Source organism: Microcaecilia unicolor, chromosome 2 (genome assembly GCF_901765095.1).
Source record: "Microcaecilia unicolor chromosome 2, aMicUni1.1, whole genome shotgun sequence".
Classification (NCBI taxonomy): Eukaryota; Metazoa; Chordata; class Amphibia; order Gymnophiona; family Siphonopidae; genus Microcaecilia; species Microcaecilia unicolor.
In genome coordinates, this window is record NC_044032.1 from 190573809 (window position 1) to 190586851 (window position 13043).

At 43.1% G+C, this 13043-nt stretch overlaps 1 protein-coding gene across 1 annotated transcript in view; it reads right to left on the reverse strand.

The window, feature by feature from the left end:
- Window positions 1-13043, reverse strand: part of FBN2 (fibrillin 2) — a 526098-nt gene that overhangs the window by 235895 nt on the left and 277160 nt on the right. The window contains 2 exon segments of the mRNA XM_030191959.1: window positions 7317-7439; window positions 10226-10351. Coding sequence (XP_030047819.1) covers window positions 7317-7439; window positions 10226-10351 — 249 coding nt within the window.

Sequence of the window (13043 nt, forward strand, 5' to 3'; positions counted from 1 at the left end):
CCAGTTGTCTGAGCTGCTGTGTTCAGAAAGGGCATGGAAAGGACAATTCCATATGGGTAAATAGTTACGGGGTAGTTATTGATGGGTGGTAAAATTAGGCTTCTACCCTGTATAAGGGAGTTGCTGGGATTCCATAGAATCACTCTCTCACTGAGGCTGAGTTTGAACCACCTTACGACAGGTTGCGCTAACCTGCAGAGTCAGAGGAGCAGGGCTCACACAGGGAGCAGACCGGGTTATCTCCCATTGGGGAGAGAAAAATTCCTGCCCAGCACTGCAGCCTCAAGGCAGGAAGCCATTTTTGTGACATGAGGATGGATAAGGGACACAGAGGGGTGATGCTCAACATGTAGGGGGGTGGGCTCATAGGGATACAGAACAGAAGTGCTGGACAAGCAAGAATAGGGACAGAGAGTAGAGATACTGAACGTGGTGGGAAGGTTAGGGGCAGGGACAGGAGAGATGCTGGATAGAATGCTTAGGGACATAGAAGGAAGATGGATTGGGGGGGGGGGCGGGGGCATAGGGACAGAGGGTAGATGCTGGCCTAATCAGGAGGACAAGGGCACTGAACACCAATGCTGGACAAGACAAGAATGGAGACAGAGAGTGGAGATGCTGAACAAGGTGCAAGGGTTAGGGGCAGGGACAGGGGAGATGCTGGACAGAATGGTTAGGGACATAGAGGAAACATGGATGGTGATCATAGAGAGAAAAGAAATGTCAAAATAGACAAGGAGACCATAGCAAGAGAGTTAAGAGAAAACCAGAAACTAGGACAACACAATTAGAAAAATAAAGTGACAGACAACAAAGGTAAAGTAAAGAATTTTATTGTCTATTTATTGATTAGAATATGTCAGTTTTTGGAAGGTATGTCTGCCACCTCACTTATTAGCCTGAAATCTCAAACACAGCAGTGGCAAATCTCCAGCTTTGGGATGGGCCACCTTGGCATCTCTGCTTCCCCTCTGTTGGCAGCAGGAGACGCCTTAACAAGATGTCATCTCCTGCTACCACAGGACCAATCATGTAATAAGAGCTACAAAATCTCACAGCTCTTATCGGGAGACTGGTCCTGTGGCAGCAACAGATGTTACATTAGACGAGGGCGGGACACAGGGAGGGAAGGCCCGAAGAGAGGCGAATCCGATCTGTCGCTGCTGCGATTTCAGTCATGGAGGTGACAGGTGAGGTGCTGTGATAATTTCAATGCAGGGGGCCCGGCCCGGTGGCGGACGGAGGGGGGCGGGTGGGGACTGTGGCGCGGCGACCTCGGGGGCGGAGCCGAGTGTGGGTGAGATTGGGGACTGCGGGAGGCCCGGGCCTGAGGAATTTTGTCCGCCCCTGCCCCCCTCCTCTCGGCGGCCCTGCAGCTCATTTCTATATAAATTCCATAACACAACTTGCAGTGAATGCCGGGTACACATTACAAGTCATGTAATGTCCCTAAAATGCTGCTGGCTGTGACTTCAAGGCCCCCTCTGATATCAACAGCCCCCCAACCAAGAGCCCCTTCTCCTGATCTGTCCCATCCAATGGAAAACCTCCGATTTACCTCCCTATTCCCAAAGGGCTCTCCTTCCTCACCCCCCCATGCCAGCACCTTCATTTCCTGGTGCTCTATGGGCTCCTCCAGTTGCTCCTGCCCTTCTTGCACCATCCGTCAAAATGATGTGATTACCGATAGGGGACATGTTTCATCTGGGGGCAAGATTGGGGGAGCAGGACTGAAATTATGACTGGGAGCATTGGGATACAGTTTGGTGGCCCAATATTCCAGGCCACTAGAATAATATACTGCTTGCAAGCAGCGTTATTCATTTTCCACAATAGACAGCAACCTGCAGGTCTGGTATACCACTGATTGGTGATTCCCATGGTAAATCAAGGTGCAGTAAAAACTCACTTTTACCACACCTTAAAGGTAATCAATAGAAATAAAACAAAATAAAACATGGAAAAGAAAATAAGATGATATCTTTTTTATTAGACATAACTTAATACATTTCTTGATTAGCTTTCGAAGGTTGCCCTTCTTTGTCAGATCGGAAATAAGCAAATGTTGGTAAATGACAGTATATAACATCATATATACTGTCATCTACCAACATTTGCTTATTTCCGATCTGACGAAGAAGGGCAACCTTCGAAAGCTAATCAAGAAATGTATTGTTATGTCTAATAAAAAAGGTATCATCTTATTTTCTTTTCCATGTTTTATTTTGATTTATTTCTATTGATTACCTTTAAAAGTGGACTAAAACGGCTACCACACCTCTCTACCACACCTTAATAAATCGCCCCCCCTAAATATCACTGCTATGTGTATAGCAGCAGCGCTCGCCACGCTACATATATATATATATATATATATATATATATATTCTGCACTGCTGACTTTCCAGATAGCAGCACTGAATATACATGCATAATTTAAGAACTGTGGTTGAATTTTTGTTTTTCAAATGACAATTGTGGTGTTTAAATATCAAGTCAATTGGTTTTACAGAGCAAATACTGGTGAATATATAGTGAAAATTGCAACCTGCACTTATAAATTCACAAATATTTGCAAGGCAGTTTACAAATACCTCTGAAATATTTAACATCAAAGGCAAAATCTTCACAGAACTCTTTGGCAAATTCCTTTGAGAAACCAAATCTTTAGTTACAATAATTACACAGCCATTCTCAGAAACAGTGGCTTGTTGCATGGTGCCCAAAGCTGTATCTGAAGAATGGTGTGGCTTCTGCAAAGTTGCTTGGGAAAGGCTAAAGAGAAAAAAAAAAGTCTTAATTGTTATTTATTTATTTCTGCATTTGTACCCGCATTTTCCAATCAAGTTCTCGATTTAATGTGGCTTACTGTTTATTTTTGTTAGACATGTTGCAATGCTGTTTAGAGTTGATGTGTGCCTTGTTCAGTTTCTGTTAGTGATCGAGCATCGTGGTGTGTTAGTTGGTGTTCAGACTGACTATGTGGGTTTGTGAAGAAAATTTTTCTGAAGAAGTGGGCTTTCAGGTGTTTTGGGAAAGTTATGTAGTCATTCGTGTATTTTAGGACTTTCGGTATTGTGTTCCATATCTTGGGGCAAATGTATGTGAAGCTGGATGAGTATGAAGATTTGTATTTTAGGCCTTGACATCTTGGAAAGTGTAAGGTGAAGTAGGTTCTTGCACCCTTGATTGTGTTGCGTAAAGGTAGATCTATAAGGTTTGACATGCATTCAGATGCAAGACCGAAAATTATTCTGTAGGCCAGAGAGCACATCTTGAAGGATATCCGTGCTTCAATGGGTAGTCGGTGTAGGTTTTGAGCAACGGCCTTGTGATTTCAAATCAATTCATGACGAATATTGGTCTTGCAGCTGTATTTTGTGCTGTTTGCAGTTTCTCTAATAATTTTTCCCTGCATCTGGCATAAATTCTGTTGCAATAGTCAGCACAGGCGAGGACCATCGATTGGGCTAGTGTGCTGAATACATCTCTTGGAAAGAAGTTTTTTATGCAGTTCAGCTTCCACCCGGTTTGGAACATTTTCTTTGTAATGTTTGAGATTTGTTCATCAAAGGATAAGTTGCGGTCTATGGTGACTCCTAGGATTTTTAGATTGTCAGTTATTGGGAAGGAATTGCCCATGGAATTGATGTTTGGGATGTGATTGGTATTGCGTGGTGATATGAGTATCAGGCAGTGTGTTTTTTCCTTGTTCAATTGGAGCATGAATGATGACACCCAGGATTCCATTATGTTTATGCCATCTGCAATTCTGGTCGCTATTTCATGCATTTTCTTTTTGAAAGGGATGTAGATTGACACGTCATCGGCAAATATAAGGGGGTTGAAACCTTGTTTGGATAGTGTTCGGGCAAGACAGGCCATCATCAAGTTGAATAATACTGGTGAGAGCGGTGAGTCCTGGGGGACTCCGCATTCCGCTTTCCATGGAGAACAGAGAGAGAGGAATTTGCCTTCACTTGATAGGATCTGGTAGTCAGGAAGCACAGGAGCCATTTAAGTACCTTCCCTCCGATGCCAATTTTATCGAATATTCTTTTGAGGATTTGATGATCGACCATGCCGAAGGCATTTGACATGTCAAATTGTAGCAGGACAATGTTTTTACCATTTGTGATTTCCTTTTTGAGGTTAGCCAATAGTGTAATCAGCACTGTTTCGGTGCTGTGGTGAGGTCTGAAGCCTGACTGAGATTCGTGTAGTATGGAGAATTTGTTAATGTAGTCAGTTTATTGGTTGGCCACTATTGCCTTCCATTATTTTAGCCATTAAAGGTATGGATGCCACTGGCCTGTAGTTTGAGGTATCATTGATGTTTTTCTTGGGGTCCTTCGGGATTGGCGTGAGCTTGCCTTTCTTCTGTGGGAAATGGCCTTCCTGAAACATGTAATTCATATGGGAGGTGAGTTGGTCTATGAAACGGTCCGGGGCTACTTTTAGTAGGTGACTGAGGTATGTGTCTGGCATGCAGTAGGCACAGGAGAATTTTCTTAACGCTTGTGCTACTGTCTCATTTGTGGGTTGTGTGAAGGTGGTCCATGTTCTGTCCACTGGGGATTCTTCTGGGGGGAGAGGGGTGATTGACTTCATCTATGAGTGTTTCAAAGTTTGTGTCGTCTTGTGTTAGGCTCATCCTTAGGTTGAGAATTTTGTCTTCGAAGAATTTGGCAAGCTCGTTTGCTGATGGGGGATCTTTGTTTGCCATCATCAAGGGTTTGGTGTTTATTAGATTATTTATGAGTATGTATAACTTCTTTGTGTCTTTGCAGTTTGAGCCTATATTTTCTTTATAGAATTTCATTTTAGCTTATTTGATTTTGGCCTTGTATCTGTTTCGTGTTTCCCTCCACACAGTTTTGTCTGTTTCATTTTTTTTTGTCCAAGCTCATTCTAATCTTCTGCAGTGGGGTTTTGCCACTTTTAGTTCTTCACCATACCATGGTACTGCGTTGCACCTCTGTCCAGTTTTTGTTTACATGGGGGCTATTATGTCCAGTATATTAGTACTTCTTTTGTCCCATTCAGATAGGAATTCTTCTGTGTTAGTTGTTGGAGATCATTGATCTTCATATATGGCCAACCAAAATTTGGTTGCATCAGTCTTACCTCGTGATTTGTATGGTATTTGTATTTGTGTTGGGTGGATTCTATGTTCTTTCCAGTAAAGGGTCATGTTTAGCTTGAAGTGATCAGACCAAGGAGTTTCTGTCCATCTCGGATTCTGAATTTTGAAGTCACTGTCCTGTGAGAATCTTTAGGCTAGTAGATCTATGGCATGGCCTTTGACATGGGTTGTAGTTACTGGTGGTCGCTGAAAGTCCCACAGTTGAAGGAATTTGTTGCATTCTTTGGAGCTGTCTGTTTTCTGGTCATCTAGGTGTAGATTGATGTCACCTATTAACAAAGTATTGGGGTTAGCTACACATGTGTTTGAGATAAATTCCAAGAAGTTTATTTGAGTCACTTTCCAAATTCCTGGGGTCTGTAGAGTAGGATGCAGCACAATTGGTTATATAGAGTTTGGTCCTTGATTTTAAATGAGGTGATTTCTAGTTGCAGTGTTATAGATTCCATTATGGCTTTGGCCATTAGAAAGGATTTGTAGATCACTACAATTCCCTCGCCTCTTTTACCATTTCTGGTCCAATGTAGAATTTTATAGTTTGGTGGGCATAGGTCCAGAATAATAGGGTCTTCATTGTCATGGATTTATGTTTTTTGAGGAAACCCAGACCGTGATCTTCGTTGGTTATCCAGTCCTTTATTGTTTCTGTTTTGTTTACCACTGATCTGGCATTGATGTATCCCACTGGTATTGGTAGGCAGTCATCCTCTGTTAGCGCAACTGTGGTAATTTTCATTAGTTGACATTTATTTGGGTTTCTGTGTTTCTTGGTTTCCTTTCTGGCTCTGCTGTGTTTGGACTTCAAATGAATGATTTCCATTTGTTGGAGTGCCCCATCCGACTGTTTGGGCTCTGCGCGAGAAGAGAGTGGGTCTTCCCGCTGGGTGATACAGGTTGAATAGTATCGGTATATTGTTGTTCTCTCCCTGAATTAGTTCATCCACGGATGTTATTAGCGTTAGGGTTGATAACCCTACTAGCATTCTTGACATGTACATTTTATCACTTTGTAATACAGGGGATGTTGGTGGGCTCTCAGGTCCCTGTGTTTTTTTTTTTAATTGAGTGTGAATTTGTGAGTGAGAGAGTTTTAGATAGGTCCCTGGGTTTTTTTTATGTATGTGTGTCTGTGTGTGAGATAGACCTTCTTTTTTGAGTGTGTGTGTGTGTGTGCATGTGTGAGTTTTAAGTGGATCGTCTTTTTTGAGTGTGTGTGTGCATGCGTGAGTATAGTAGGTAGACCTACTATTTTTTTCCTATACCTAAGTGGATTGTCCCTGAGCAGGTGGATGAGATAGAAGGAACAGAAAGATGAGGGAGAAGAAGTTGTCCATTCCACAGAGACAGGGGTTGTGGTGAGCTGCACAAGTGGAGAGTCGCGCGGCTTTTGGGAGATATCTTTTGTGTGTGCTCTCGCTTTTCCTCGGTCAAGCTGATGGTTTTTTTTTGGATCAACCATTGCCCCTCGTGTGTGCGGACTGTTGGTTTGGGCCAGGCAGCGCCTCCTCATTAGTGGCGGGTAGCATTCCCTATCAGTTCCGTGTGATTGGCTTCCATGATAGCAGCCATGGAGGGCAATGTAGGAGCGCTTCTTGTGGTTGTGTTCCGGTTATGGCTCCTCTCCTTCTCTCAGGTAGGAGGCTGCAAAACCCCTTGCGGAGCTGGTGCTTTCCAACCACACGGTCATAGGCGGCCCCAGGCACGTTCCTTCTCGTGGCACCAGTTGCAGGGAGACAATTCCTGCAGGGAGCGGTGGTGGGGCAAGAAAGAATCAGCACCTCAGTAGCTGGTTTGGCTCAGTAAAATCCCTGTGCTGTAAACTTCGGGCACTCGGTCAGCTGGCAGCGGCTCTACCTCTCCCAGGTCTCTGAGGTTCGTAGGGCAACGACTGACGATGTTCCGCTGCTGGGCCATTTCCTCCTCGCAGTGTGGTCAAGGAGGTCTGTAGGTGGGGTATAATCCATTCCGTTCGGGTCCGGGTCCAGCTCGGTCCTACCAAGTTTGCGGAGCTGGCTGCTCCCGTGTCTTCCTAGTTGGCAGCCATGATGCAACATTTTGTCTAGTCTCAGTTCATGTTCCACATGAATCTGGCTTGGCTACAGGCAGCTATTCAAAAGTTATAAAGGTGAAAGGGAGGGGGTACACACACAATCTTTATTAGTGCACTCACCAATGCATTTGATTCCATTTCCAATCCAGCCCTCTCTGCAGCTGCACTTGAAGCTTCCTGGGGCATTAACACAAGAGGCGTGCAGGTCGCAGTTGTGTGCACCAATCTCACACTCATTCACATCTGCAGTGGTAGAACACAAGGAGACAGATCAACACAAACAAGATGGCCCAATAATACAAAACAGAGGGACCCTAGTGAACAACTTCAATAAAACATCAAGAATTCTGACCAGTTTCACTTCTGTAGATTCATACTAGTTTTATAAATAATTCACATGACTCTACCTTAAGCTGTATGCATGTTGTCTGAAACCAACTGTCTGGGGAGCGGCGTCTCTCAGCCCCATAAACATTCTACCCCACAACTATAGCCCAGTAAGTCAGCAACAGAAGGGGCTGCAGTATCAAATTGAGGGAGCTGTTGTAAATGGTCCACAGATAGGAATGAGTTTCCTCCCTGCTGGTACTCAGGAAAATTGTATAAAATCCTACTTTTAATTCACAAGATATTGGCCACCGAAGAACCATTATATCTCTCCAGTGACAATTCCATATAGTCCTTCAAGAACTCTCTGGTCTGCTCAACAAAACCAGCTTATAATTCCTATTTATTGCATTATAGTTCATGAATATATCAGGCACTGGTCCCTATTATTGATTCATCTGCATCACCTCTAGCCGTTGAGGTAACTCTGAAGTCAATCTGCGGTGTGTTGGTAAGACTAGAATCTGCTATTTTGAAGTTTCCCTAGATATAGCTTTGCTAGTGCAGTCGATGGGGGTGTTGGCTCAGAAACATCTGGAGACTGACCATCGTGGGAGGTTTGAAGTAGTGGAAAAAGGGATTAAAGACAATTTGGAGGTGAGAAATGCTCTAGTGAAGGATAAGGTCTTAGTACATTATCCCCCAGATTCTATAAAGGGTGCCCAAATTTGTGCTCAATCCTGAGATGTGTGTGCAACTAATTTAGGTAACGAGCCAATTAATGGAAATAACAATCAAGTGTTGATGTTAATTGGCACCAATTTGGATTTGTCTGCGCATCTTTCCATGTGCTATAACACTGGGTGCCCAAATCCCATAACGCACAACCCAAAAGGGGTGTGTGGCTATAGGAGGGACATCGGTGGGTCGGGGACATTCTGGAAATTTGCGCACAGTGTTATAGAATACTGCGGATTTGTACACAAATTGGGTTCCTTGAACTACACCTGTTTTCAGCAGGTGTAGATCATGGCACCCAAATATTGTCACGAAAAACTGCACTACAAACGATGCTATAAGGGCGCTCAACCCTGAGCGCACTTTTTAGTAGAACTGCAACTGTGACCCAATTTTTTCTATTTACTGAATCTGGTCCTATAAGTGGCATAACTGAAAACTGAGTTGGGCATTTGAACTTCCATTTGCATAATTTTCCTAAATTGTCTAGTACATAAGCATTAGATGCTTTCAAGAATTGCTTAACAGAAGTGCTGCAAACTCTCACTGAATCTGTACTGCCAGTCAATAAAATCTATTATCTGCTTACAAGAGGAGAAGGACTTTGGATGGTAGTACGGATGGTTCCACTATTTTGGAGTCATCAGTTACAGAGATCTTGGTTAGATCTGAATTTCAACAAGACTTGAATATGGTTATGCATTTGCATTGGACGCAATTTCTCCAAATGGGTTAGTTTTGTGCATACTATGACAGGAATGAACCACACTCCTAAGCTAGAGCATGTGGAATACGATATCAGTCTCTCAATTTACTGCTAATGCATCGCAGTACTTGCATTGAGCCATAGAGAGCTTCCTTCTGGAGTTCATAAGATGTCATGTGTATAGGCGGTTTATTCAGGTGTGCTTGGAAATTCTTTTTAATGAGGCCGGTGACCACAGGCACTGGTATAAGAGGCTGCAAGCCCCTGGCCCTCACTGGGCTGCTCCAGGTGCCTGCAGGCTGCATCACTATCCCTGGGTCCAGAAACTCTCTTTCCCCCTCCATCCCGGTTCCAATGTCTCTCCCCTTTACATCCCCCATTCCCTGTTCCAGCATCTGCCCTTCTCCCTCTCTCTCCGCAGTCCCTCTCACTTTTTCCCCTTGCTGCTGGTAGCGCGCTGCTTCAATTAAACCAGCCTGCCTCGGGGCTTTGGGCCTTCCCTATGACACGCCCCCCTCTAACTGATGCAACTTCCTGCTACTGCAAGGGCGGGGCACGTTACAGGGCAGGCTCAAAGCCCTGAGGCAGACTGGTTTAATTGAAGCAGTGCCGCTATTGGCGGCGAGGGGAAAAAATGAGAGGGACCGAGGGGAGGGAGGGAGAGGGTGGAAGGAGAAAGAGGAGGGATGTTGGAACCAGGAAAATAGAGTGAGGAAAGGAGACAGATGCTGGAACTGGGAAAGGGTGAAAGGAAAAATTTGGGAAGGGGGAAGGAAAGGGGACAGATGCTGGACCTGCAAGATGGAGGAGGAAAGAGTCATGGAGGGAGGGAGGTGCTGGATTGTGCTTTTATTTTGGTGGGGCTATGGTACCTGTGGCTCCCCATGTTCCGATGCCTATGTTTGTACTTACTGTACCTTAACCTTTGCAGTTATGTTCAGGAAGTACATGAACATATTGTAATTAATGCTAATTTTTTCCCATGTTAAGGGCTTTGTATATTTGGCAATATTTCATGTGCACACTAATAGTCGTTGGCATGTGTATTAAGTTGCATGTACTTTTCGTACCTGGCCCTTTCATCTTCTGGCATCCTCTATATTTCTCTCTACGTTTAGAAGCACACTATGCAGGTTGCTTCTTTTCATGCTTTGGCAGATCTTAGAAAGCCTTAAGGTGGGTATTTGATATGAGAAAAACTTACTGCAAGATCGGAATTACATTTGATGGATATGAAAACCAATTGCTACAGATGTACCTGTGCATCCGGTGGTTCCTTTTTTGACTGAATATCCTGGCTGACAGTGGCATATGAAGGTTCCTTTGGAGTTCTCACATTCGCCAAACATACAGATATTGGAATTTAACTCGCATTCATTGACATCTGCAATGGACAAAGAGTCGAATTATGGCTTGAATAAAACAGCAGCTTTATATGCTTGCATGATCAGAATCTGAAACCAAGGGGTCTGTTTACTAAGCTGTGCTAATGCTGACACGGCCCATTCAAAGTGAATGGGCTGTATCGGTGCTAATGTGGCTTAGTAAACCAGAGTGCAAGAGTGCTTATTTTCACTGCAGACTTGAGTCTCATTTTTCGATGGGTGGAGTATATACACTTTGGGAGAATTTCAAAATGGTGTTTATACATGGAAAAAAAAGGCCTCTGAAAACTATGCATGCTGCACACAACACAAATATTATTCTCTCCCATCGCAGGAAGTGTATTTTTAACTTAGAGTATAGGGAGTTGGCACCTGCAAACTCTGGGCCTTTAAGATACACAGGGGTGGGGATGGGGAGGGGGCAACCCTCTTTATACACTGACATAATATAACAGACAGTCCTTGTCACTATAGCCTCACATTTTACCTGTAGAGCTATTTCTTTACAATAATTTTATATCTACCACTAAATTATGTCTTTAGTTAAAGATATTGCACAAATAAGGCAAATGAAATGTAAGTACTGTGTAGCAGAAAAATCACCTCAAAAACGTTTGCAAACAATAATCCTCAACAGACATACCACAATAACAAGTATTAAAATTAGCACAAAGATACTTGTGTATCTCTGAGTGGAAAACATTTCTGCCTAAGTGTATTCTATAAGTGGTACCTAGATTTAAGAGCAGTATATAGAATGCAGTTAGTTTATTTATTTGGATTTTGCTCACACCTTTTTCAGTAGTAGCTCAAGGTGAATTTCATTCAGGTACACTGGGTATTTCTCTCTCCCTAAAGAGCTCACAATCTAAGTTTGTACCTGAGGCAATGGAAGGTTATGTGACTTGCCCAAGATCACAAAGAGCAGTAGTGAGATTTGAACCAGCCACCTCTGGATTTCAAGACTGGTACTCTAACCACTAGACCACTCCTTCACTCATAGCTGATATGCTAGTGCCCAAAACTACACGCCTCCATTTACACCAATGAAAATGTGTCATAAATCCCGGCGCATAGATTTAGGTGCATTGGGCCATACTCTATAACAATGTGCATAAATTTGGGAACGCCCACAAAATGCCCATTTCCCTGCCCATAACCACACCCCTTTTTGCCTACACGCATTAGAATTTAGGCGTAGTTCATTACAGAACGAGTTTGTGCGCACAAATTCTAATTATTGCCAATTAGTGCTCATTCTTGCTTGTTAAATGCTGTTAACAACGCTGATTGGCTTGTTAAGTCAATTAAGTTACACGCGTTGTCACAGAATACGCTTGGATTATGGCGAGGAACATTAGATACGCTATATAGAATCTGGGGGTTAGCGCACACTACTGTCCAATAGTGTGTACTAAGCTTTAATAAAAGGACCCCTTAGTGTATTAAAATATGTTCTAAAAAAAACCTGCAGTCAAGCAGTGCAATAAACCTAGCACGCTTTATTGTACTGGCTTCAAAGTGCAGGATTCAAATACGTCTCTGAGTTACGGTATTTTAGAAACTACAACAGTATTGTAGAATTTGGGTGACATTAGAAACTATACAGTTATCTGGCCCTCAGATCATTTTTCAGTCTTTTAACATGCTCTACTGTAATACAGTCTGATATCAGCTTTATTAAGAGAAAGAGAGATGCCCTCCTTGGGAATGTGGAGCATGCGTATGATAGAACTTTTGAAAATGGAAAGATGTGGTATCAAAAACATTGACTCGACAGAAGGGAAATCTTTACAGAGAACATGGGAACGGTTCTGGGATACACTACAGCCAAGAGCGAGAAGCCGAATCCTCACTTAAGCACATATCAAGCCTTCAGATTGTACTGGGAGATGTGGGGGAAGGGGGTGGGCTGGGGGTTGGATGAGTGGGGGGGTAGTTGGTTTATAAGTTGTAAAAGAATTTCACCTTTGTAATGAATCTGTCATTTGATATTTCAATAAAAAATTATTTAAACTTAAAAACAACACCAACTGTCTACCTCTGAAGACAGCAAAGGCCAATTGTAAAATATTTTAATATCTTGGAATAGTATTTTCATATAGTTAGACATTATGGTTAAGAAAACATGCAATCCATGGAAAATCCTGAGATCCCTTATGGTTGTTAAAACTTTAAACTAACATTGAACATTCCCAAAGGGGGGGACAGATGAAGGCAATCAAAACTATTATCATAGCAGGAACGCAGTTAGTAGTACTAGAAAGGGTAGCTCTGAAAAGATCAACAGCGGCTCTTGACTCTAGAGGGAAAACACTGACTAGATCAGTGGACCTGGCCTGCAGTCAAAAGTCGGCAAGATTACGCAATTGTTTAGAGAGAAAGTGAATCAGCATGGTGAGGCAGGGGACTACAGATCTGAGGAAAAGTTGTAGTTATAAGATAGTGCTATAGTATATCCTAAGAAGGAAAGTGAATTTTGTATGCTTTGAAGTGATACCTCTGTCAGCATGAAGAGGAAACAGGCACTGTAGCATTGCAAGGGAGGACAGAAGAGCTCAATGAAATTGATGCAGACATGTCACATAAAAGATATTTAAGGTGTCTTATTACTCGCATCTTAAAATGGCAAACTATGGGATGCGCTCAGGCATCCTGCGGTAAGTTCCAAATTGGCATGTACTGCCTGTG